The sequence below is a fragment of the Mirounga angustirostris genome, unplaced genomic scaffold (genome assembly GCF_029215605.1).
Source record: "Mirounga angustirostris isolate CCGP_5_RB_7025 unplaced genomic scaffold, mMirAng1.0.hap1 SCAF_16, whole genome shotgun sequence".
Lineage (NCBI taxonomy): Eukaryota > Metazoa > Chordata > Mammalia > Carnivora > Phocidae > Mirounga > Mirounga angustirostris.
The window spans coordinates 57,017,443-57,043,325 of NW_026991724.1; the positions used below are offsets into that span (position 1 = coordinate 57,017,443).

General features: G+C 47.8%; 1 protein-coding gene across 2 annotated transcripts in view; it reads right to left on the minus strand.

The window, feature by feature from the left end:
* The window catches only part of RDH13 (retinol dehydrogenase 13), a 51,839-nt gene that overhangs the window by 17,848 nt on the left and 8,108 nt on the right, over positions 1-25,883 (minus strand). The window contains exons 5-8 of one of the 2 annotated variants that reach the window (XR_010408282.1): positions 24,856-25,068; positions 23,946-24,047; positions 20,085-22,568; positions 13,225-14,932 (exon numbers count right to left, since the gene is read on the minus strand). Coding sequence is in view for 1 of the 2 variants with exons in the window: in XM_064581704.1 (XP_064437774.1) it covers positions 23,946-24,047; positions 24,856-25,068 (315 nt within the window). In the remaining variant the exon portion in view is untranslated. Of the gene's footprint in view, positions 1-13,224; positions 14,933-20,084; positions 22,569-23,945; positions 24,048-24,855; positions 25,069-25,883 lie in introns of those variants that run through there. The other variant, XM_064581704.1, reaches the window with a different exon arrangement.

Genomic DNA, 25,883 nt, shown 5'->3' on the forward strand with positions numbered 1-25,883 from the left:
CAGCTGGCAGGAGGTAGATTCAAACACCAGCAGCATATTTTAGTGATAAACAGTGTGAACTTGGTGCTAAACTCTTGAGTTTATTCGAGCCCTCGATGTGTGACCTTAAACAAGTTCCTTAGTCCCTCTGGGCCTCAGCTTCCTCCTCTGTAAAATGGGGGTATGAAAAAGGCCCTACCTCGTCAGGCCATTCTGGGAATTAAGTAGGTGTCTGCTAAAAAACATGGAGTAATATCTAGCCCATAGTAAATGCCACATGAGTGTGTGTTGATGAATGACTGACAGGTGGTCTGTGCTCATGACGTGTTCTCTTATCCCCATAACACAGCTGTTCCTTCCTGCTTGGCCCCTGGGAGCCTCCATCCTTTTAGCAATAGGGCTCTTCTGAATAAATAAGGGAACTGTGCACACACACGTAATCCTACCACCAATCCCACCATGGGAGGCTCTTACTTCAGCCCTATTGAGGTATCACTGACAAAGAAAAACTGTACATCTAGGGGGTACAACATGACGATTCGATGGACATTCACACCGTCAAATTATCACCACCCGTCCACTACCTCACACAGGTTGTTTTGATTTTTGGTTTGGTTTGGTGAAAATGCTTAAGATCTACTCTTTCAGTAAATTTCTGTATTATTACTGCCTATAGTCACTATGCTGTGCATTAGATCTCCAGAACTTGCTCATCTTGTAACTAGAAGCTTGTATTCTGTCCGCCTATCTCCCCATTTCCTCCCACCCTCAGCCCCTGGCAACCACAAGTCTACTCTCTGCCTCTTTTTTTTTTTTCTTTTATTATGTTAGTCCCCATACAATACATCATTAGTTTTTGATGTAGTGATCCACTCTCTGCCTTAATGAGTTCGACTTTTTTAGATTTCACATATAAGTGAGATTGTGCGGTATTTTCTTTCCGTGTCTGGCTTATTCCACTTAGCATAATGGCCTCAAGGTCCATCCATATTGTTGCCAATGGCAGGATTATTTGTCCCTGTGCCGTGAGGTTTGCTGACAAATCTGTAATCTAGTCCTGATGTCACCAAGTCCACATACAAAATATAAATTAATAATTAAATAATTAAAACAGTGTATAGAGACAAAGTTGCACCCAAAACTGGAAGACCTGTTTATTTCCTGACCCTGCCAAGAAGAGAATAGAACAGAATAACAGACAAACACCACCTCCCTGGGTCCCAGTTTTCCCAACCAACAAATGAAGGGCCCTCATAGGTCACCAGCTGTCCTGAAATTCATTTCTGATGCAGTTTTTTAAACATTCTTAGTCTCATAGCCCACTGCCTACCCCTCAGCATTTCCCAGATCAACCCTCAGGACTCACCAAGACAGAGAAGGGCAGACAGGGATGGGGCCATGGTTCTGCAGCCTGTCCAGAGCTCTGTAGCCCAGGAGGAAACCTTCAGGGGCTGGAGCAGAGGTGCGGGATGTGATGAGGATACAGAACCCTCTCCTCCCTTCCCCCCTCAGGCTGGCTTTTCCTAAGTGAGGCTCATCAAGCTGGAGCCATCCCTCAGTAGAATGACTTGCACACAAGCTCACAGAAGCTCATTTATCTTCTGTCACCAACCCAGGATCGCGCTATGTTTTCCCCTTGAGGCACTGAGGTGGAATATTATCTGATGGATCTCATTAACAGAACGGTCTCAGGGAGCTTTCCTTTGGAGGGGTGACATTTTTTTTTTTAAGATTTTATTTATTTATTTGACAGAGAGAAACACAGCGAGAGAGGGAACACAAGCAGGGGGAGTGGGAGAGGGAAAAGCAGGCCCTCCGCCGAGCGGAGAGCCCGACGCGGGGCTCGATCCCAGGACCCTGGGATCACGACCTGAGCCGAAGGCAGACGCTCAACGACTGAGCCACCCAGGTGCCCCTGGAGGGGTGACATTTGAGATTATACCTGGTCATAAGAAATATTCATGGAATGGGCGCCTGGGTGGCTCAGTCGTTAAGCGTCTGCCTTCGGCTCAGGTCATGATCCCAGGGTCCTGGATCGAGCCCCACATCGGGCTCCCTGCTCCGCAGGAAGTCTGCTTCTCCCTCTCCCACTCCCCCTGCTTGTGTTCCCTCTCTCGCTGTGTCTCTCTCTGTCCAATAAATAAATAAAATCTTTAAAAAAAAAAAAAAGATTCATGGAAGAACAGCATGTTCAGCATGCCCCAAAGCCTTGATGAGGCAAAGAGCTTGGCATTTTCATATAAGCGGTAAGTGATTAGTGTGGCTGGAATGGAGGAGCATAAAGCTGAGACTGAAGAGATTATACAGGTCAGATCAGGATGTCCCAACCTTGGTACTGTTGACATTTGGAACCAGGTGACTGTTGGAGTGGGGGCAGGCTGTCCTGTGCTTCTGGGAGGCTCATGGCCAATCAAGAACCACTGGTTTGGATCATTCGGGGACTCCATGGGCAAGATAAACCTGGGTACACAAATATCTCTTTATAATCCTACTCACTTTCCAGGCATGTTTTGTTTGACCCTCACACAAGACTGAGAAACAGGTGCAGCTTTAGTCCCATTCATTTTTTTTCTTTTTTAAATTTTTTATTTAAATTCAATTAACATATAGTATATTATTAGTTTCAGAGGTAGAGTTCAGTGATTCATCAATCTTATATAATACCCAATGCCCTCCTTAATGTCTATCACCCAGTTACCCCATCCCCCTACCCCCCTTCCCTCCAGCAACCCTCAGTTTGTTTCTTCTTAACATTTTATTTTATTTTGTTATGTTAGTCACCATTCATTAATGAAGGGGGGGAAATTGGAGGGGGAGACGAACCACAAGAAACTATGGAATCTGAGAAACAAACTGAGGGTTCTAGAGGGGAGGGGAGTGGGAGGATGGGTTAGCCTGGTGGTGGGTATTGAGGAGGGCACGTATTGAATGGAGCCCTGGGTGTTATACGCAAACAATGAATCATGGAACACTACATCAAAAGCTTTAGTCCCATTCAAATGGGAAAACCTGAACTTAGAAGAAAATGTATTTTTCTAGTTAGAGTTTGGGTGCTGGAAGCTGAGTAATCGATTTCCTCTGGCTTAGCACAAGCACATGCACATCCAAGCCATCGCTCTCCCCTGTGGTTCCATTTCAATTATCCACCTCCAAGGAGCAGCTCTGAAATAGTCCATGCGAATTAGTTCATCTCTGCAAAACTTTATTTTGTATCTTGCAAACGTATATTGTGCTGTAAATTGTGTAATGCTGTGGAAGTCATTTGTCTTTCCATAGCACACTCAGCGTTTCCGGACCATTCATATGTCTACAGAACAGTTACTTGCTTCAACACATTAATCTTTCCACTGTCCCAATAATGGACAGCCACATTATGCCCAAATATCTCCACTGTAAACAATACTGAGCTAAATATCACTCTACATGTACCCCTCTGAACGAATGTGAGAATATCTTTAAAATATGTATCCAACAGGAAATTGCCAGATCTTGAGTTAGGTGTATCTTCAATTTACTCACTGCCAAATGGCATTCCATATTCAACGTACCAGTTCCTTGTCCCACAGCAGGGAAAGAAGGTCCCCAGACCTCCCCACACACCCAAAACCCGGGGTTGCCCAGCCTCCTAGTCTTTGGCAGATGGTGCACTAATTTGCCAGGGCTGCCAAAGTATCACTAACTGAGCAGCTTACACAACAAAAGTTTATTGCCTCATAGTTCTAAGATGAAGGTGTCTGCTGGGATGGCTCCTTCTGAGAACCATGAGGGAGAACCTAGTCCATGCCACTCTTCTAGATTCTGGGGGCTGCTAGCCATCTTTGGTGCTCATTGGCTTATAGATGCATCAACTCCAATCTCTGCCTCCAGGTTCACATGGTATTCCCCCGCCCCGTGCTTGTCTGTGCCCAAATTTCCTTTTTGTTTTTAAGGACACAAGTTATATTGATTAGGAGCCCCACCCTACTCCAATATGACCTCATCTTATCTTAACTAACTACATCTGCAATGACCCTATTTCTAAAAATAAGGTCCCACTCTGAGGTTCTGGGGGTTAGGACTTCAATGTATGAATTTGGAGGGGACACAGTTCAGCCCATAGCAGATGGGTATGGAGTAATATCACATCATTGTTGTCGCCTTCTTTTCTCTAATTCCTCATGAAGTTGAGCATCTCATCACACCCTTTCCCGAGCTTGTAAATTACTTATGTCTTTCTGGCTTAGAGAATCATTTTTAAACGTGTACATGATCATGCAGCCAATGGCAGCAGAAGGAGAATTTGAACGCAGGTTAGCTCATCTACTCCAGAGTCTACAGTCTTACCTGATATGCTATCCCACCAAGGGTCAACCATCTCTCATTCCCCACCATCATCCACATTATTTCCTCCCCTCAGTTCTTTCTTTTTTTTTAAGATTTTATTTATTTATTTGATAGAGAGATAGATAGCACAAGTAGGCAGAGCGACAGGCAGAGGGAGAGGGAGAAGCAGACTCCCCACTGAGCAGGGAGCCCGATGTGGGGCTTGATCCCAGGACACTGGGATCACGACCTGAGCCGAAGGCAGACGCTTAACGAATGAGCCACCCAGTGCCCCTATTTCTTTTTTTTAAAACATATAATGTATTATTTGTTTCAAAGGTACAGGTCTGTGATTCTTTAATCTTATACAATTCACAGCGCTCACATACCCTCCCCAATGTCTATCACCCAGCCACCCCATCCCTTCCACCCACCTCCACTCCGGCAACCCTCACTTTGTTTCCTGTAATTAGAGTTTCTTATGGTTTGTCTCCCTCTCTGGTTTCATCCTGTTTCATTTTTCCCTCCCTTCCCCCCGCCATGATCCTCTGTCTTATTTCTCAAATTCCTCAAATCAGTGAGATCATATGATAGTTGTCTTTATCTGATTGACTTATTTCACTTAGCATAATACCCTCTAGTTCCATCCACGTCATTGCAAATGGCAAGATTTCATTTTTTGATGGCTGCATAATATTCCATTGTATATATATACCACATCTTCTTTATCCATCCATCTGTTGATGGACATCTAGGCTCTTTCTATAGTTTGGCTATTGTGGACATGCTGCTATAAACATTTGGGTGCATGTGCCCCTTTGGATCCCCACATTTGTATCTTTGGGGTAAATACCCGGTAGTGCAATTGCTGGGTCATAGGGTTGCTCTATTTTCAACTTTTTGAGGAACTTCCATACTGTTCTCTTTTTTTGTTTGTTTGTTTGCTTGTTTTTATTTTTCAAGAGTGGCTGCACCAGTTTGCATTCCCACCAACAGTGTAGGAGGGTTCCCCTTCCTCCGCATCCTCACCTACATCTGTCATTTCCTGACTTGTTAATTTTAGCCATTCTGACTGGTGTGAGGTGGTATCTCACTGAGGTTTTGATTTGTATATCCCTGATGCTGAGTGATGTTGAGCACTTTTTCATGTGTCTGTTGGCCATTTGGATGTCTTCTTTGCAGAAATGTCTGTTCATGTCTTCTGCCTATTTCTTGAGTGAATTATTCCTTGGGTGTTGAATTTGGTAAGTTCTGTATAGATTTTGGAGAAGGAAGGGAAAAATGATGGGGGGGTGGGAATTGGAGGGAGAGATGAACCACGAGAGACTATGGACTCTGAGAAACAAACAGGGTTTTAGAGGGGAGTGGGGAGGGGGGATTGGTTAGCCCGGTGATGGGTATTAAGGAGGGCACATACTGCATGGAGCACTGGGTGTTATATGAAAACAATGGATCATGGATCACTACATCAAAAACTAATGATGTATTGTATGGTGACTAATGTAACATAATAAAATTAAAAATAGATAGATTTTGGATACTAGCCCTTTATCTGTAATGTCATTTGCAAATATCTTCTCCCATTCTGTCAGTTGTCTTTTGGGTTTGTTGACTGTTTCCTTTGCTGTGCAAAAGCTTCTTATCTTGATGAAATCCCAATAGTTCATTTTTGCCCTTGCTTCCCTAGCCTTTGGCTATGTGTCTAGGAAGAAGTTGCTGCAGCTAAGGTCGAAGACGTTGCTGCCTGTGTTCTCCTCTAGGATTTTGATGGATTCCTGTCTCACATTTACGTCTTTCATCCATTTTGAGTCTATTTTTGTGTGTGGTGTAAGGAAATGGTCCAGTTTCATTCTTCTGCTTGTGGCTGTCCAATTTTCCCAACACCATTTGTTGAAGAGACTTTTTTCCATTGGACATTCTTTCCTGCTTTGTTGAAGATTAGTTGACCATAGAGTTGAGGGTCCATTTCTGGGCTCTCTATTCTGTTCCACTGATCTATGTGTCTGTTTTTGTGCCAGTACCATACTGTCTTGATGATGACAGCTTTGTAATAGAGCTGGAAGTCCGGGATTGTGATGCCGCCAGCTTTGCTTTTCTTTTTCAACATTCCTCTGGCTATTTGGGGTCTTTTCTGGTTCCATACAAATTTTAGGATTATTTGTTCCATTTCTTTGAAAAAAGATGATGGGATTTTGATAGGGATTGCATTAAATGTGTAGATTGCTCTAGGTAGCATAGACATTCTCACAATATTTGTTCTTCCAACCCATGAGCATGGAACGCTTTTCCCCTCAGTTATTTCTATCAAACAACACACACACTCAATTCCCCTCTACTTCTACCTCTCACTCCAAACCACCTCTCTGATTCTCACTATGCTTGCCATTAGCTTTCTATTCTACTTCCTTTTGTCAAAAAATTTTTTTAATTTTAATTTGTTTTATGTTATGCTAGTCACCATATACTACATCATTAGGTTTTTTTTAAAGATTTTATTCATTTATTTGACAGAGAGAGACACAGCGAGAGAGGGAACACAAGCAGGGGGAGTGGGAGAGGGAGAAGTAGGCTTCCCGCTGAGCAGGGAGCCCAATGTGGGGCTCAATCCCAGGACCCTGGGATCATGACCTGAGCTGAAGGCAGACGCTTAACGACTGAGCCACCCAGGCACCCCAATACATCATTAGTTTTTGATGTAGTGATCCATGATTCATTGTTTTCGTATAACACCCAGTGCTCCATGTAGTATGTGCCCTCCTTAATACCCATCACTGGGCTAACCCATCCCCCCCAAAAACCCTCAGTTTGTTTCTCGGAGTCCATAGTCTCTCATGGTTCATCTCCCCCTCCGAATCCCCCCTCCCTTCATTTTTCCCTTTCTTCTCCTAATGTCCTCCATGCTGTTCCTTATGTTCTACAAATAAGTGAAACCATATGATAATTGACTTTCTCTGCTTGACTTATTTCACTTAGCATCATCCCCTCCAGTCCCATCCATGTTGATGTAAAAGTTGGGTATTCATCCTTTCTGATGGCTGAGTAATATTCCATTGTATAAATGAACCACATCTTCTTCTTTTTTTTTTTTTTTTTTTTTGAACCACATCTTTATCCATTCATCTGTTGAAGGGCATCTCGGCTCTTTCCACAGTTTGGCTATTGCGGACATTGCTGCTGTGAACATTGGGGTGCATATGGCCCTTCTTTTCACTACATCTGTGTCTTATTTTTTGAGGCACCTCCACACTGTTTTCCAAAGTGGCTGTACCCACTTGCATTCCCACCAACAGTGTAAAAAGGTTCCCCTTTCTCCACAACCTCTCCAACATTTGTTGTTTCTTGCCTTGCAATTTTTGCCATTCTAACTGGTGTAAGGTGGTATCTCAGTGTGGTTTTGATTTGGATTTCCCTGATGGCTAATGATGATGAACATTTTTTCATGTGTCTGTTAGCCATTTGTATGTCTTCTTTGGATAAGTGTCTGTTCATGTCTTCTGCCCATTTTTTGACTTGATTATTTGTGGTTTTTTGGGTGTTGAGTTTGAGAAGTTCTTTATAGATCTTGGATACCAGCCCTTTATCTGTAGTGCCATCTGCAAATATCGTCTCCCATTCTGTGGGTTGCCTCTTTGTTTTGTGGACTGTTTCCTTTGATGTGCAGAAGCTTTTTATCTTGATGAAGTCCCAAAAGTTCATTTTTGCTTTTGTTTCACTAGCTTTTGGAGATGTATCTTGAAAAAAGTTGCTGTGGCCAGTGTCAAAGAGGTTATTGCCTATGTTCTCCTCTAGGATTTTAATGGATTCATGTCTCACATTGAGGTCTTTCATCCATTTTGAGTTTATCTTTGTGTATGGTGCTAGAGAATGGTCGAGTTTTATTCTTCTGCATGTGGCTGTCCAATTTTCCCAGCAACATTTATTGAAGAGACACTCTTTTTTCCATTGCATATTTTTTCCTGCTTTGTCAAAGATTATTTGACCATAGAGTTGAGGGTCCATATCTGGGCTCTCTATTCTGTTCCATTGGTCTATATGTCTGTTTTTGTGCCAATACCATGCTGTCTTGGTGATCACTACTTTGTAATATAGCTTGAAATTGGGCAACATGATGCCCCCAGCTGTTTTTCTTTTTCAACATATCCTTGGCGATTTGGGGTCTTTTCTGATTCCATACAAATTTTAGGATTGTTTGTTCCAGCACTTTGAAAAATGTCGTTGGAATTTTGATCGGGATGGCATTGAAGGTATAGATTGCTCTGGGTAGCATAGACATTTTAACAATGTTTATTCTTCTGATCCATGAGCATGGAATGTTTTTCCATCTTTTTGTGTCTTCAATTTCTTTCATGAGTGTTTTGTAGTTCCTAGAGTATAGATCCTTTACCTCTTTGGTTAGGTTTATTCCGAGGTATCTTATGGTTTTTGGTGCTATTGTAAATGGAATCGTTTCTCTAATTTCTCTTTCTACAGTTGCGTTGTTGTATAAGAAAGCAACTGATTTCTGTGCATTGATTTTGTATCCTGCCACATTACTGAATTGCTGGATGAGTTCTAGTAATTTGGGGGTGGAGTCTTTTGGGTTTTCCACATAAAGTATCATGTCATCTGCGAAAAGAGAGAATTTGACTTCTTTTTTGCCAATTTGAATACCTTTTATTTCTTTTTGTTATCTAATTGCTGTTGCTAGGACTTCTAGTACTATGTTAAATAATAGTGGTGAGAGTGGGCATCCTTGAAGTGTTCCTGATCTTAAGGGAAAGGCTTTCAGCTTTTCCTCACTGAGGATGATACTCGCTGTGGGTTTTTCATAGATGGATTTTATGAACTTGAGGAGTGTTCCCTCTATCCCTATACTCTGAAGAGTTTTAATCAGGAAAGGATGCTGTATTTTGTCAAATGCCTTTTCTGCATCAATTGAGAGGACCATATGGTTCTTCTCTCTCCTCCCATTAATGTGTTCTATCACATTGATTGATTCACGAATGTTGAACCACCCGGGGATAAATCCCACTTGGTCGTGGTGGATTTTCCTTTTAATGTATTGTTGGATCCTATTAGCTAGGATTTTGTTGAGGATTTTGGAATCCATATTCATCAGGGATATTGGTCTGAAATTCTTTTTTTTTTTTTAAGATTTTATGTATTTATTTGACAAAGAGAGACACAGCAAGAGAGGGAACACAAGCAGGGGAGTGGGAGAGGGAGAAGCAGGCTTCCTGCTAAGCAGGGAGCCTGATGCAGGGCTCGATCCCAGGACCCTGGGATCATGACCTGAGCCGAAGGCAGATGCTTAATGACTGAGCCATCCAGGTGCCCCTGAAATTCTCCTTTTTGATGGGGTCTTTGCCTGGTTTGGGGATCAAGGTAATGCTGGCCTCATAGTCTGGAAGCTTTCCTTCTGTTTCTATTTTTTGAAACCGCTTCAGGAGAATAGGTATTATTTCTCCTTTGAATGTTTGGTAGAATTCCCCGGGGAATCCATCAGGCCCTGGACTCTTGTTTTTTGGGAGGTTTTTGATCACTGCTTCAATCTCATTACTGGTTATTGGCATATTCAGGTTGTCAATTTCTTCCTCTTTCAGTCTTGGCAGTTCATAGGTTTCCAGGAAGGCATCCATTTCATCCAGATTGCTCGTTAGAAACCAGAAACACGGTAGATCAGATCAACAAAACTAGAAGCTGGTTCTTTGAAAGAATTAAAAAGATCGATAAACCACTGGCCAGACTTACCCAAAAGAAAACAGAAAGGACCCAAATTAATAAAATTATGAATGAAAGGGGAGAGATCATGACTAACACCAAGGAAATAGAAACAATTATTAGAAATTATTATCGGGGCGCCTGGGTGGCTCAGTTGGTTAAGCGACTGCCTTCGGCTCAGGTCATGATCCTGGAGTCCCTGGATCAAGTCCCGCATCGGGCTCCCTGCTCGGCGGGGGGTCTGCTTCTCCCTCTGTCCCTCCCCCCCTCTCATGTGCTCTCTCTCATTCTCTCTCTCAAATAAATAAATAAAATCTTTTAAAAAAAAAGAAATTATTATCAACAAGTATATGCCACAATTTTTTTTACAATTTTAAAAATGGAAAAATGTTTTTAATAAATAAAAAATTTTAATTGGAGGGTGCCTGGGTGGCTCAGTTGGTTAAGCGACTGCCTTCAGCTCAGGTCATGATCCTGGAGTCCCGGGATCGAGTCCCGCATCGGGCTCTCTGCTCGTCAGGGAGCCTGCTTCTCCCTCTGACCCTCCCCGCTCTCATGTGCTCTCTCTCTCTCTCTCAAATAAATAAATAAAATCTTTAAAAAAAAATTTTTTTTAATTGGAAAAAATACAAAAGAAAATTACTCTGTCACAGTTCTGGAGCCCAGAAGTCCAAAAGTAAGGTGTTGTTGGGACTCGTTCCTTCTGGAGGCTCTGAGGGAAACCCATTCGATGCCTCTCTCCCAGCTGCTGGTGGCCTCAGTGTCCCTCGGCTTGTACAGGCTCATCCTGATCTCTACCTTCATCTTCATGTGTTCTTCACATGTGTCTTCTCCTTTTATGCCTCCAGTGGGGATACTCATCATTGGATTTAGGGCTCATCCTGATCCAGGATGGTCTCATCTCAAGATTCTTAATTACATCGTCAAGACTCTTATTCCAAAGAAGATCACATCCCAAGACTCTGGACAGACCTATCTTTTGGGAGGGGACACTATTCAACCCATTATATGCCAATATCCCATAGGACATTATTTCACTAATGGGAAGAATAATATCAGTTCCTTGAAGTGGCCATTGCCGCAAGCTAGGCCTTGCAGTCTGGGGAGAAGCAGGTGGGATAGTTATATTCCCATTCACTCACTGGCCAACTGTCCCTATGCAGGTGACAACCTGAATGACTCCATGCTATGATTTTCGCACTCATGAGTTCTCAATTCAAACAGGGACAACTGGTCCAGGGTAATCCAACGGGGAGGGTGTAGTGAGCAAGACAGAATAATGATGCCCTGAAGATGTCCACATCTCCATCCTCAGAGCTTGTGCATATGTCACCTTATGCAGCAAAGGTGAATTCCAGCTCTGATGGAATTAAGGTGGCTAATCAGCTGATCTGAAAATAAGTAGGTAATCCTGGACTATCCAGACAAGCTGAATGAATCACAAGGGTTTTGTTGTTGTTGTTGTTTTATTAACATATACTGTATTATCTGTTTCGGAGTACAGGTCTGTGATTCATCGATCTTACACAATTCACAGCACTTACCATAGCACATACCCCCCCCCCAATGTCCACCACCCAGCCACCCCATCCCTCCCCCTCCACTCCAGCAAGCCTCAGTCTGTTTCCTGAGATTAAGAGTCTCTTATGGTTTGTCTCCCTCTCTGGTTTCATCTTGTTTCATTTTTCCCTCCCTTCCCCACCATGATCCTCTGTCTTGTTTCTTAAATTCCTCATATCAGTGAGATCATAGGATGCTTGTCTTTCTCTGATTGACTTATTTCACTTAGCATAATACCCTCTAGTTCTATCCATGTCATTGCAAATGGCAAGATTTCATTCTTTTTGATGACTGCATAATATTCCTGTGTGTGTGTGTGTGTGTGTGTATACCATATCTTCTTTATTCATTCATCTGTTGATGGACATCTAGGCTCTTTCTATAGTTTGGCTATTGTGGACATTGCTGCTATAAACATTAGGGTGCATTGCCCCTTCAGATCACTACACTGAATCGCAAGGGTTTTTAAATGTAGAAGAGGGAGTCAGAAAAAACAAGAGTCAGGCAGTGGGAGAAGGACTCAACCAGCCATTGGTGGCTCTGAAGATGGAGGAAGGTACCACAAGCAGCCGTTATTCATCCTTCAGTTCCCTGTGTTTCTCTGCAGGGGCTGATGCTTGCTGGACAAGACAGGCTTTCTCCCCTCCTTATCATCACCCAGTTTTCTTCTTCCCAGTTCCTATCAGATCCACCAAAGTTGGCCCTCAACCTACACACCTCTTGCCACCCTCTCCCTCCTGGGAGAGCTCATCCCCTCCTAGCGTGTGGTGACTCACCTCTAAGGAGAGCACCCCCACTCCTGAATTTCCAGCCCCAAAGGACTCCATCGGTTGGACTCTCATTTTCAGCCATCTCCTGGATGCTTGTATTAATGGTGGTTCCCTGGCCACTCAGGGAAAACAGTTCCTGCTGCTAAGGCACTGTGTCTCTCCTCTTCTTCTATCTCACCACAGGTGCCATGGTGCTCCCACTGCCGGGGGTCCAGGCACGTAGGTCCCATCCACCCACATGTCACTATGTCCCCATTAAATGTCTCCCCCAGACAACGTGCTAAAAACCAGTACCAGCAAAATGACTTTTATGCTCACTAACAGCTGTAAGATGTTCCTTTCCTTGGAGGTACCATAACTTGCTTATGATGACTCATATTGCTGACTTTTAGATTGTTCCTCATCTTTCCATATTAAAGAAATGCAACCAGCTTTCTTTTACGAATCCTGTTGCGCACGTGCATGTATATTCCCAGGCTATGTTCCAAGGGTGGAAAACTGCCAGGTCTGGATCTGTATGTGGGGGAGATATTATCAGGGAGATTCTGCCCTGGAGAAGTCCCTAATAGTGTGTGTCAGGGATGGTGAAGATAAATGCAAAGACTGCCCCTAAGCATGGTCACAGCTTTGTGCCTTCCCTCCGCATTAGGAATGGGAGTGCGAAGGTTAAAATGGAGCCCCCCACCCCCTGGCACAAAAATTGAGGGTAGTTTGTATGTATGAGAGAGACAGAGAAAACAGGAGACAGAGGGGAGATTGAAGTTTTCTGAGCCTGACACAGTTAAGATTGTGAAATGGGAATATAGAACCCTTATGTTCCCTCGGGGGAACTAAACCAAGTGCTGAGCCCATAATATTGGGGAAGTATCATTAAACAAAACCTCCCAACCCAGAAAACTTCTCCACAAAGGTAGAAGAGAAAGAACACAGTTTTATTATTGAATAGGTATTCAAGCCAGAACGTGATGTGCATCAGGACAAGATCTGCCAACAAGATAGCAAAGACAGGAAACAGTCCCGCCCTGTCACAGAGTCAAGCAGGGTCAGCTCATCACATCCAGTGGACCTGACAACACCATCATCCTAAATTTATCTGGTGACTGGGGAGACCACGTGTGTCAGCTGATTGGCTTTAGGCAGAGGAAAAAACAAACCACTCCCAGCTTTATGTGGGGAGGCAGCTTTGCAACATGGAGTTGAGCTCCTGTCCTCCTTCAGAAGCTGGTAGATAGGAATGCCGCCTCCCTTCACGTTCACATTCCCAGTCCTCGAGAAAGACAGTCCTGGGTCACAGAGCTGGCAAGAGGCTTACTTACCTTCTAAAAATGTTGGCACACACTTCGAAGGGACAGAGAGAGAACTTTCAAGTTTTCTAAAGAAATGTTCTAAGCAACAGGAGAGATGTTTCTCCCCGTGTTTTCAACAGGGAGAATGAAGCTCTTGATTGTAGTTAGTTGCAATTGTCTTCATGTGTTCGGATCTCCCCAGGCATCTCCACGTGCTGCCAATTTGGTGGCTAGACCAGCAGCCTCCGCGCCTCCCCCAGAAGCTCCCTGCCTGCTCCTGAGTTCTGCCCGGAGAGATTAAGGCTTACTGCTCCAGTCCCAGCACTCGATCTCCCAGACCGTCGCCCCGCTGCCCCTGGTAAGCACCATACTATTTTCTATCTCGGCAAATCTGGCTTCTTTAGAGACATCATGTCCGTGAAACCACACGGTATTTGTCTTTGCGACTGGCTTATTTCACTTAGCGTCGTGTTTTCAAGGCTCATCGCTGTGGTCGCGGGTGTGAGGGCTGAATAACATTCCACACTTCCTTTATCCAGTCAACTCTGATGGGCATGGGGTTGCTCCCACCTTTGGGCTGTTGTGAATACGCTTGTGAATGTGAGAGGAACATAATCTAGCAGTTCTTCAAAATGCTGTGTACGTAGGGTTACCGTGTGACCTACTAATTCTGCTCTTAGGTGTTATCAACTGAGTTTTGGGATTCTCATCTTCTGGTTCATTTGGATGGCAGTGTTTGATAAATAATGTTTGCACCTGTGTATTTCTGTTAAACAGGGCTGGTGGTTGGGATGATCTGTGCGGCTCCTGTTGACAGGTATTCCTAGATAACGCGCTTGTTTGCTGTAGTAAAGATTTTTGGTACGAGTCTGCCCTCTGCTGTCAGTGGTGAAGTACAGTTTTTTACTAGGGGGCTCCTGCAGGGAGGCAGAGTGGAGAGAAAGGTTATGTCCTTGATTTTTTTTTTTTTCCTTTCTTCTTGAAAAATCCTAATTTCCCCCTCTTTCTCCCTTTTCCCTTCACCATGCAGTGTCCAAAGGACGCCTCTCCCTGTTCTTGAGCATCTCACAGACTACGGTCTGTGCTCTGCGGTCGGTGCCCTGATCAGTCCGAATGCTCTCTTTACTGTTTGCACAACCTTCTCTTTCTGGCGGTGGTTTTCACCCAATGTTAGGGCTGCCAACAGCCCTTGCCTCGGTCTTTTGCATGGCTTCCCGCAAACTCTCCCTGTGGCATCTCTGTGATACAGACGCGTGATGAAATCGTGCACAGGTATTTTTTAAAGAATGCGATCGACCTTTGTGTAGCGATACAGATGATCTTCAAGATCTATTGCTAAATGGAAAAAGAAGATGCAGATGTAAATGATAGTGTCTTGCCATATGTATGCATCCCTTTGCTTTTATTTATGGAACTTGATTTTATTCTAGTAACACATTCACATGGTTGAAATATAAAAAACATGAAAAGAGTGAGAGCATGAGCGCTTGCTCACTGGAAATTGGTGAAGTTTTGCCTTTTCGTTTTACTTGGCGTTGTTTTGAAGTGCAGCCATTCTCTGTCTTCTCGGGGGGAGATGTGGTTTTGTGCTGTTTTGTAATTCTGCATTGTTTTTCTTTTCCATTTATTTATTTTGAAACAAACTTCGGGAAGAGTATATAAATACAATACAAAGAAGCTTTTTTTTCCCCCCTGAACCATTTGAGACTGTGTTGCAGAACTGATTAATTCACCCAAATACTGATCTTTTTTCCTGCAAACAAGGACATTCTCCTAGTTAACCACAATACATCATCAGAACAGGGGTATTGATATTGATCTGTCTTTAGGCATTATGTGGGAGATCCATAGTTATGCATTTGCCATAGTTTGCAGCTACTCAGAAAGCCCAAAATATTAGATAAAATCTTCATCATAGGTGAGTGACCCCACATCCATGGATTCCTCCCAGTTTGTCTCATGTTCCACCCCGTCTAACACCCTCGAGATCCACTTGCAGTGATCCCCATGTTCCTGCCAAAACACATTAGTCAGACCCTACAATTCATGGAGCATGAGCTGGGATCTGCCACAGGCAATGGAAGTGGTAGGGGCAGGTCTTGAGGTGAATGAGTATCATCCCAGGAGACACCTGCTTACGGAGGAACGGTGACCTCCGATCAAGAGAGGCTGGTCTCTCATTGCAAGGGCATCTCAGGGGAATTGGGAGTTCAACATTTTCAGGTTTGTCCCCACAAATGACCCAATCCCAGATCTCAGATTTCATTTCCTCTGCTGCTGTCACCCTGAGACCCTGGCCTGACTTCAGCGGGACCGCCCACTGCCATTTGCATGGTTTCCATGAGGATCTGTTGACTTCTTTTTTTTTTTAAAGACTTATTCATTTGAGAGAGAGAGCATGAGAGAGACAGAGAGCACATGAGAGGGGGGAGGGTCAGAGGGAGAAGCAGGCTCCCCACCGGGCAGGGAGCCCGATGCGGGACTCGATCCCGGGACTCCAGGACCACGACCCAAGCCAAAGGCAGTCGCCCAACCAACTGAGCCACCCAGGCGCCCGAGGATCTGTCGACTTCTAAAGCCACTCAATCCCCCAGCGCCTGCCTTCCACCCCCGTGCCCTCCCAATACCACAGGTGACAGCAAGCAGCTGTGAGGCTCTGTGGCTGGTGCTTACTTCCGTGGTCATCCACCTGCAGCTGCTCACGTTCATGACCTGGAAAGGGGTCCACACGGGTCTGCGCAAGGAGTTCTCACCTGGAGGTGACTTCCCTCCCAGGGGACATTTGGCAATTTGGGGGGGGATGCTACAGGCATCTAGTGGGTGGAGACCAGGGATGCTGCTCAACATCCCACGGTACCCAGGACACCCCCTGCCCCACAGCCAGGATTATCCAGCCCTGAACATTAAGAGCACTGGTGTCGGGGAACCTGCCTTTCATCCATTACTCCCTGGCATTCCCTGGGGGGCTTTTATGGGTTTGAAGATAAACCCCAGTAGGCAAAAGAAAGAGAAGCCCTTCTCTCTCCCACCGGACAGAAAACAAGCAAGTGGTCCCCGTCGGCTCTAGCAACCATCCTGTGACCCCCAAAGAGACTGTATTAATTCCCTCTGGTTGTTGTGACAATTAACATCAACCCGCTGACCTAAAACAACATTTACTGTCCCACAGTTCCAGAGGCCAGAAGTCCAAACTGAAGGTGTCAGGAGGGCCATGCGACCTTCAGAGGCTCAAGGGGAGTCTGTCCCGTGCTGCCTTTGGCAGCTTCTGGGGGTCCTAGTGTTCCTCGGTGTTAGGCTGCATCGTTCCACTCTCTGCCCTGTCTCCACGTGGCCTTCTCCACTCTGTGTCACCTCCTCTTCTGTCTCTTATAAGGACACTTACCGCTGGATTTAGGGACCCCTGGATAATCTAGGATGGTCTCATCTCGGGATCCTTCATTTAATTTTATCTGCAAAGCAACTTTTTCCAAATTAGCTCACACTCACAGGTGCCGAGGGTTTGGACTTGGACGGATCTCTTAGGGGTTCACACTCCGACTGGCTAGAGACCCAGCCTTGGGATGAAGTTGACCCCAGTCGGATGGTCAGTCGGCAGGAGGAAGCTGGGCCGTATCACAGAACACAAAGCCCGCCTTACCTCTGGACTCCCACCGCTGTGACGGTGCCCCTTCTTACTTATGCCTGGTGTGACTGTCATCCCAGCTTACACCCCGCACGTTTCCCAGCACAGCAAACACAGGCAGCCCACGGAATCCTGGCAGAATTCCCCAAGCGCAAAGAGCAATCTGAAGCGTTTGACATCGCCTCAGGTCTCTTTTTGGGAAAAACAAAACAAAAACTCCTGAAGCATCACCCTTTTACATTTGGTTCTTCAGTCTGCTTATTACTTTGCCACAATGCTCTCTCTGGATTTCTGGGGGTTTGGGTGTGGTTTTTTTTTTTTTTTTTTTTTTTAGGCCCGTTTTTAATCATCCTTCATCTCTCTGGGGACTCTCTTCAGGGTTGTAGCCACCTCAAAGCCTTCAGGAGAGTAAGGCAGGGGTTACGTGGTTTGTGAGTCAACATTTGTGGTCCTTGGGGTTTCTCAGTTCCAGAGAGGAAGCAGATGTTGGTTGTGAGGGTTTGTGGCTAGAATTAACCCCAAGCCACGTTGCACTTGTCTATGCAAGAGATCAGTCCCTGTGGGGACCGCCGCCCCAGTGGGCTGGGCTTCCCATTCCTTCCATCCAAGCCCCTGTTTCCCCCACGAATGTGGGCTTCTGAATCAGACTGGATTCCAACTCTTCTTGCTCAGGCACGCCAGGGTTTGTTCAGTTTTTGTTTTTAAGTCAACACGCCCACAGTGGGGCTCAAACTCACAACCCTGAGATCAAGAGTCATGTGTTCTTCCAACTGAGCCAGCGGGGAGTAGGGGGAAGCCTCCCTGGGCCTTTTTTTTTTTTAGAGTGAGTAGTAGGGAGTTAGTGGTAACATCTGCTCATTTCATTTGACTTGCTTGCAAGCAACACCGTTGATGAGGGTTCTACTTAAAAGAAGGGAATTGATGGGAAGTGACCCAAGAAGCTCACAGCCCTGAGAAAAGCTAAGGAAGCAGGTTTTGAAGAGGACGGTGTAGTAGGCAGAACAGTGGCCGCCCCAAAGAGATCCACATCCTAAACCCCAGGACCCGTTACTTTGCATGGCAAAGGGGGGTTAAGGTGGCAGATGGAATTCAGTTGCTCACCAGCCGATGTAAAGGACAGAGGTGACCCTGGAACCTGGGGATCCTCCTTAAAAGGGGAAAGAAAGAGCCAGAAAGATGGCAGCGTGAGGACTTGGCCCACCACAGCTGGCCCTGCAGACAGAGGAAGGGCCAGGAGGCGAGGAATGTGGGGGCCCCTAGACGCTGGACAAGGCAGGAAGCAGATTCTCCCCTTGAGCCTCCAGAAGGAACACAGCTCTGGCTGAGCCCTTGACGCTAGCCCTGAGACCCATTCTGGACATCTGACGTCCAGAACTCTAACAGAGTAAGTGTGTATGCTTTAAGCCCCCCAGTTTGTGGTCATCTGTGAGAGCAGCCCTATGAAGCTCGTACAGACCGGAGCTAGGGTGCAGGGACCAGGAACCGACAGGAACACACGTTACTCGTCTTGGTGTCGGCCCCATCAAGATCCACATTCAAGGAGAGGGTCTGGCTGGTCTTGCTCGAATCACATCCGTGTGCCCGCTTGCCACATATGCAAAGACAAGGGACTCTGACTGAGAGACCCGCCAAAACTGCAGACAGCAGGGGGGCAGGAAGTCCATACGGGAGCTCCAGGGCTGGTGAGCACGTGGAGGTGCAGAGAGTGGGGTGTCCAGGGGCAGCAAGGCTCTGGGCCCTTCGCCCCATGCACCCCTGCCACAGGGTGTCATGACTGATAGCACCGATGATGGGACAAAGACATCTCCTGTCTCCTGACGTAAGGCACCGCGAAGAACACAGCATCACTCCTGTGGTATTCTTACCAAAAACACGTAGCCTGAATTTAATCACCAGGAAATCACAGGCAACCCAAACTGAAGCACTTTCTATAAAATACCTGGGCAGGACTCTTCAGAAGTAAGTAAGAAGTAAGTAAGTAATATAAGTATAACCTTATACTTATATTATAACTTATATAAGTAAGAAGGGGCACCATCAGTGGTGGGAGTCCAGCTCATGAAAGAGAAAGACCGTTGCAGCAGGTTAAGGAGACATGCCAAGTAACGCAAAGTGTGGTTCTGGATTGGATCTGTGATTGGGTCACAAAAGAATTTTGTGGAGGTTTTTTTTGCTATAAGGGACATTATCACTGATAAAATTCCAATGTCTATAGATTGGTATCAGATATTAGCACCATCATTATTATTTTCTTGACTTTGATCATTGTATTTTGCTTACATTAGCAAATACCATCACCTCCAGGCGAATCCTGGACCTTTGTTTAGAGAACCAGGGGTTTCGCGGTTACCCTCAGACCACCGTACTACCAGTTGAAGTATTTCTCAAACGTGGTTTTTCCAATTCCATGGTAAGAAATGCATATGCTACATAAGGATACGTGCACGCGTGTGATCTATGTACGTGTGTGTGGTGTGTGTATCCCTGTGGTGAACGGGCTCCCAGAATACCCCACCCCCGTGATTCCCACCTCCTGGCGTTCACACCTTCTCTGGCTGTCCAGCTCTTGGCCTCTCCTCAGGGTGGCTCACGCCAGGCAGTGTGAGGGCCGGCAAGCACGAGCTAGCATTACAGATGCCCGTCAGTAACCGAACCCCAGAACTGGATGTTCCGTCGGCTTTGCCCTGTTCTTTGCACTGGAAGTGAGTAGCTAGGGCCAGCCCACAGCTGGAGGGTAAGAAGGCCGTGGACAGGGGGCTGTGGGGATCGTTGGGGTCCATGCGGAAGGTGCCTACCCGAGTCCGTTCATCCCAGACCTATCCTTCGGCTGCTGTGGTCTGATGTGGTAACAGAAAGAAAACTCACCGTATTTATAAAACTTCGAGCCGTCTTTAATCCCACCTTCCTCAGCACTGTCGGCATTTGGGGCAGGGCCACTGGCTGATGTTCTGGGTAGTGGAGGGCATGGAGCAGCATCTCTGGCCTCCACAAGCATCTCAAATGGTACATGTTTGTTATGTTAAAACACTTGAATCTTGATTCCTGAGCTTTGTGGTGCGCCCCCCCTCCATTCTGTGCGGGAGCTGAGTGCCAGCCCCGATTCTGCCACCGAAGCTGCGCAGCTGGTGGGCTTCTCACCCTTGCTGTCCCGAGCAGGACTGGCATTACAAGGCCTGTCCTCAGGGGTGACCCCGGCGGCTCGCCCAGGGTATGGCACGCGCAAGCGAACGTTCAGCAGCAAGGCGAGAACTCCGTCGTCACCACACCGCCCCGCGAGGTAGTCAGGTTATTCTGCACATTCACAGAGGGAGAAACCGAGGCTCAGAAAGGCAACTGAGGGCGTGCACGGTCCCACGGGGAACCACGACCTTGACCGTGTCTGGCCGACAACCTTCCCAACGGCCATACAGTTCTGCACAGGCTCTCCTGACGGCCACGCCGGAGGGAGCGGACTCCTCCCTCAGTTCCCAGTTACACGCTCAAGGCAGGTGTCTGACGGCCCCGCGCACCTGCGGGCTGCGGGGCGCACCGCATCAGTTGCGACAGGTGCGCATCTGCAGTCCCATCCACTGTGCCTGAGAAAAGGGCCGCTAGTGACCCCTACAGGGTGGTATGCGCATGGCAGCCAGCGTTCCTTGGGCAGTACTGCCACCTCGAGGGTGGTGCCGGCATGACAGCAGTGGTCTTGAGCTCACGCAGCCAACACTGCCACCTAAAGCGTGGCGTGGGCACGGCAGTCAGCATTCTTTAGTCAATACTGCCACCTAGAGGAGGCTGAGGGCATGACAGCAGTGGTCTTGAGGCTCACGCAGCCAACACTGCCACCTAAAGCGTGGCGTGGGCACGGCAGTCAGCATTCTTTAGTCAATACTGCCACCTAGAGGAGGCTGAGGGCATGACAGCAGTGGTCTTGAGGCTCACGCAGCCAACACTGCCACCTAAAGCGTGGCGTGGGCACGGCAGTCAGCATTCTTTAGTCAATACTGCCACCTAGAGGAGGCTGAGCGCATGACAGCAGTGGTCTTGAGGCTCACGCAGCCAACACTGCCACCTAAAGCGTGACGTGGGCACGGCAGTCAGCATTCTTTAGTCAATACTGCCACCTAGAGGAGGCTGAGGGCATGACAGCAGTGGTCTTGAGGCTCACGCAGCCAACACTGCCACCTAAAGCGTGGCGTGGGCACGGCAGTCAGCATTCTTTAGTCAATACTGCCACCTAGAGGAGGCTGAGGGCATGACAGCAGTGGTCTTGAGGCTCACGCAGCCAACACTGCCACCTAAAGCGTGACGTGGGCACGGCAGTCAGCATTCTTTAGTCAATACTGCCACCTAGAGGAGGCTGAGGGCATGACAGCAGTGGTCTTGAGGCTCACGCAGCCAACACTGCCACCTAAAGCGTGACGTGGGCACGGCAGTCAGCATTCTTTAGTCAATACTGCCACCTAGAGGAGGCTGAGGGCATGACAGCAGTGGTCTTGAGGCTCACGCAGCCAACACTGCCACCTAAAGCGTGGCGTGGGCACGGCAGTCAGCATTCTTTAGTCAATACTGCCACCTAGAGGAGGCTGAGCGCATGACAGCAGTGGTCTTGAGGCTCACGCAGCCAACACTGCCACCTAAAGCGTGGCGTGGGCACGGCAGTCAGCATTCTTTAGTCAATACTGCCACCTAGAGGAGGCTGAGCGCATGACAGCAGTGGTCTTGAGGCTCACGCAGCCAACACTGCCACCTAAAGCGTGGCGTGGGCACGGCAGTCAGCATTCTTTAGTCAATACTGCCACCTAGAGGAGGCTGAGCGCATGACAGCAGTGGTCTTGAGGCTCACGCAGCCAACACTGCCACCTAAAGCGTGGCGTGGGCACGGCAGTCAGCATTCTTTAGTCAATACTGCCACCTAGAGGAGGCTGAGGGCATGACAGCAGTGGTCTTGAGGCTCACGCAGCCAAGACTGCCACCTAGAGGGTGACGTGGGCATAGCAGTCAGCATTCCTTGGCCAATACTGCCACCTAGAGGGTGCTGCAGACAGAGCCGCCAGCCTTGGTTGGTCTTGCCGCTCCATCCTGGTACTCAGCCTCCCATGTGGTTTTCAAAGGCTCCCAGAGGTTATTTGGGGAGGGGCTGCCCCCTCCCAGAGGAACCACCGGACATCTCCAAGCCCACCAGGCGGGCACTTTCAGCCCAAAGTCTCTGGGCTACCTCCTCATCCTCAGCTTCAGGGGCTGGAGGCTTCTCTTTGAGTCCATCAAAATACTTTCCAGAAACACCTTCCAATTCCTCTGCCACAGCCAGGTACGTGCTAGGCTGGGCTGCCAGCTGGGGGCTCTTGACCAGCAGCCAGAAGATGGGCCCTGCAGTCAGCCCACAGAGCATTCAGTCAGCACACATTCAGGGAGGAGGACACGAAAAGCCCTATTCCACCCCCAGGGTTGCCCAGAGGCCAGATGTGGGACTGCAGTCCCACACAGCCCACCTCCAGGCCTGTGCCTCCAAGGTGCCCTCCACCAGGAGCTCCCTTCCCAGGCACTGCCCAGCCAAATCCATCCAGGTGCAGAGACCAGCCCAAAAGCTGCCTCCCCCAGCAAGGCTCCCTGGCTTTTCCCCAGGCAAATGGAAGCTCTCCCTCCTCAGTCAGCTCCGAGTCTTTACCCTACCCCATCTTGCTTTAAAATAACTTTTACTTATTAAATGTCTCTGGGGCCAGCCTCAGCTTAAGATCCATGGTATCTGGCACCCACCCTGTAAATGATTTTCAGGATTATAAATACTAGTTCTAAAGTTCTAATTATTTATTCGGCTTAAAGCTGGTCAGGCCCTGTGCTGGCCCTTTTAAGGCCCATCTCATCCTCCCAACAACTGTGAGGAGGACACTAGTATGGCCCTCATTTTGTAGTTGGGAAACTGGAGCCCCAAGAGGTGAAGTTGCTTCCCTGGCTGGCACAGCTAGTTTGGGGTGAAGCTGGAGTCACCCCGAGCACAACCAGGAGTCAGCTCCAAGGTCTCCTTCTCTGACTCAGTTTTCTCATCAAAGAGGATCTAGCCTGTTTCCTGGGGCTATTCTGAGGCCAGCAGGCTGGATACACATGTAGAAGTGACTCATTTTCAGTACCCTAGAAGACACAGGGGAGGGGGCAGAGCCAAGCCACTGACATAGTCTCTTGAGTGTGCGGTTAATTTTGTGTCAAGTTGACTGAGCTAAGGGATGCCCAGAAAGCTGGTAAAGCATTACTTCTGGGCGTGTCCACGAGGATGTGACCAGAAGAGATTAGCATTGGAATCAGTAGAGTGACTAAAGAGATCCGCCCTCGCCAATGTGGGCAGCCAAGCTATTAGTTGAGGGTGAGAACAGAACAAAAAGGTGGAGGAAGGGCGAATTCCCCCTCTCTGCTTGAGCTGGAGCATCCATCTCCTGCCCTCAGATAGTGCTCCTGGCCTTCAGGCTGGGACTTACATCATCGCTCCCCTGGTTTACAGGCTTTTGGGTTTGCACTGGGACTACACCACCAGCCTTCCTGGGCCTCCAGCATGCAGATGGCAGATCACAGGACTTCTCAGCCTCCATAAACACATGAGCCAATCCCGCATGACAAATCTCCCAAGCATCTATATATATCCTATTGGTTCTGTTTCTCTGCAGAACCCTGACTAATACCCTGAAGAGAGTCCCAGCCCCCAAGCTGTGAGGGCAGGGGTTCAGCTCAGGGACCCCAGGCCAGGAGGTGGCTTACCGAGTGTGAAGCTGGAGAAGGCAGAGCTGTGCATGCCTGTGTGCCTGCCCAGCTCTGTCCTGGCCACACCAGGGTGCAAAGCATTGACGGTCACACCCGTGCCTGGGGAGAGAAGGGGAGAGGAGGGAAGAGCAGGGATGAGGGGGTGGGCAGACGCCAGGTTCACTTCCCACCTGGAAGGCTGACACGGCCCACCCTCAGCTCCAGGGCTACCCCGTACTATGCTGGGTCCGACCCTTGAATCCACATCACCTCTCTTGCTCTGAAACTTCCATGTCAAAGTGGTTTCATCTTGCAAAGCCGCCCTGCTGCATGACTGCCCAGAGCAGAGCCTCCCAAACCTGAGCGTATGTAAAAAATCACCCAGAGGGCTTGAGACACCCAAACTGCTGGGCTCTACCCACCCCCAGGGAATGTGAAGCAGTGGGTCAGGGATGGGGTCTGAGACGCTGTAATTATGACAAGCTCCCAGCTGATGTTGCTGGTCCACGGGTGCTCTCTGAGGAGCAGGGCAAAGGGCAGACTTTTCAATTTCAGCTCTGTGGACCCTGAGGTCAGATCATTCTTTATCCTGTGCGCTGCAGGATGCTGAGCAGCTAGATGCCAGTAGCAACACCCACCCCACCTCCACTCCCTGAAGCGATGGCCGCAGCCATCTTCAGATATTGCCGTGGTTGAGAACCACTAGCCCAGAGCACCAACGGCTTAGATGCCTGTGAGCACGGAAGAATGCCACGATTGATCAGTGATGTCTGCTCCAGGCCCCAAGGAACATGGTGGCATGTGTGTCACTTGTCTGCCTCTTCTGGAACCGCTGCTTGACCTCCCCTGGGCCCAGGGTCGGAGCAGGACTGTTCCAGGCTCAGAGATAGAGGAAGAAGGAGGCCAGCGAGGCTCGCCACACACGTACCCTGCAGCTGCCGGCTCAGCTCCCTGGTAAAGAGGATGATGGCCAGCTTACTCTGGCAATAAGCTGCTTTGGTGTCATACTTCCTCTTCTCCCAGTTCAAGTCATCAAAGTCTATGTGTCCTGCAACGTGGGCCAAGGACGAGAGGTTGATGATCCGTGAAGGGGCCGAGGCTTTCAGCTTGTCCAGCAGCAAGTTTGTCAAAAGAAAGTGACCTGGACGAAGGACAACAAAAAGACAATTTTCACTGAATTCTTACCTGGTACCTAGGATTGTACTGAGAACATTAACTTCTTTGACCCTCCCAATAATCCATGGCTCTCGACAGGAGCCAGTTCTCTCCCCCAGGGGACATCTGGCAATGTCTAGAGGTTTTGGTCATCATAACTCTAGAGAGAAAAGGGGGTGCTCCTGGCGTCTAGTGGGAGGAGGCCAGGGATGCTGCTGGACACCCTATACTGCACAGGATGGGCCCACAGCAAAGAGTGACCCAGCCCCAAACGTCAGGCCCTGCAAGAACCCCATGAGGTCAGCTGGGGAGACCGACTGCCTCCCATGTCTCCTTCAGCAATAGAACTGTTGGCTGTGCACAGGACTGCCCATTGAAAGACTATATTTCCCAGACTCCCTTGCAGTGACGTCAGGTCATGTGACTGCATCCCAGCCAATAGGCCACAAATGACAGTGATGTGCGTTTTGACCCTCCAGGACCTCAACATGTGGCCTTATTCAGAGAGAGGGTCTTTACAGTGAAAATGAGGCCATTAGGGTGGACCCTAATCCGGTGATTGGCGCCCGTCCAATATGTGTTTCCCCCCTTGCCCTTACTAACAGAACTCCAGTTATATCCAGGGTGACAACAGGTAGACAGACAAAGTGACTGATGGACAGACAGACTGGAGGACAGACAAAGGGCCAAAAGGCCAAGAGATGGATGGAGGATCCAAAGAACTGACAGAGCATCCAGCAATGAATAGGCAACTCCCTGAGCCGCCAGGTGGCCCCACAGGTGGCTGCCCAGCTGCCCTGG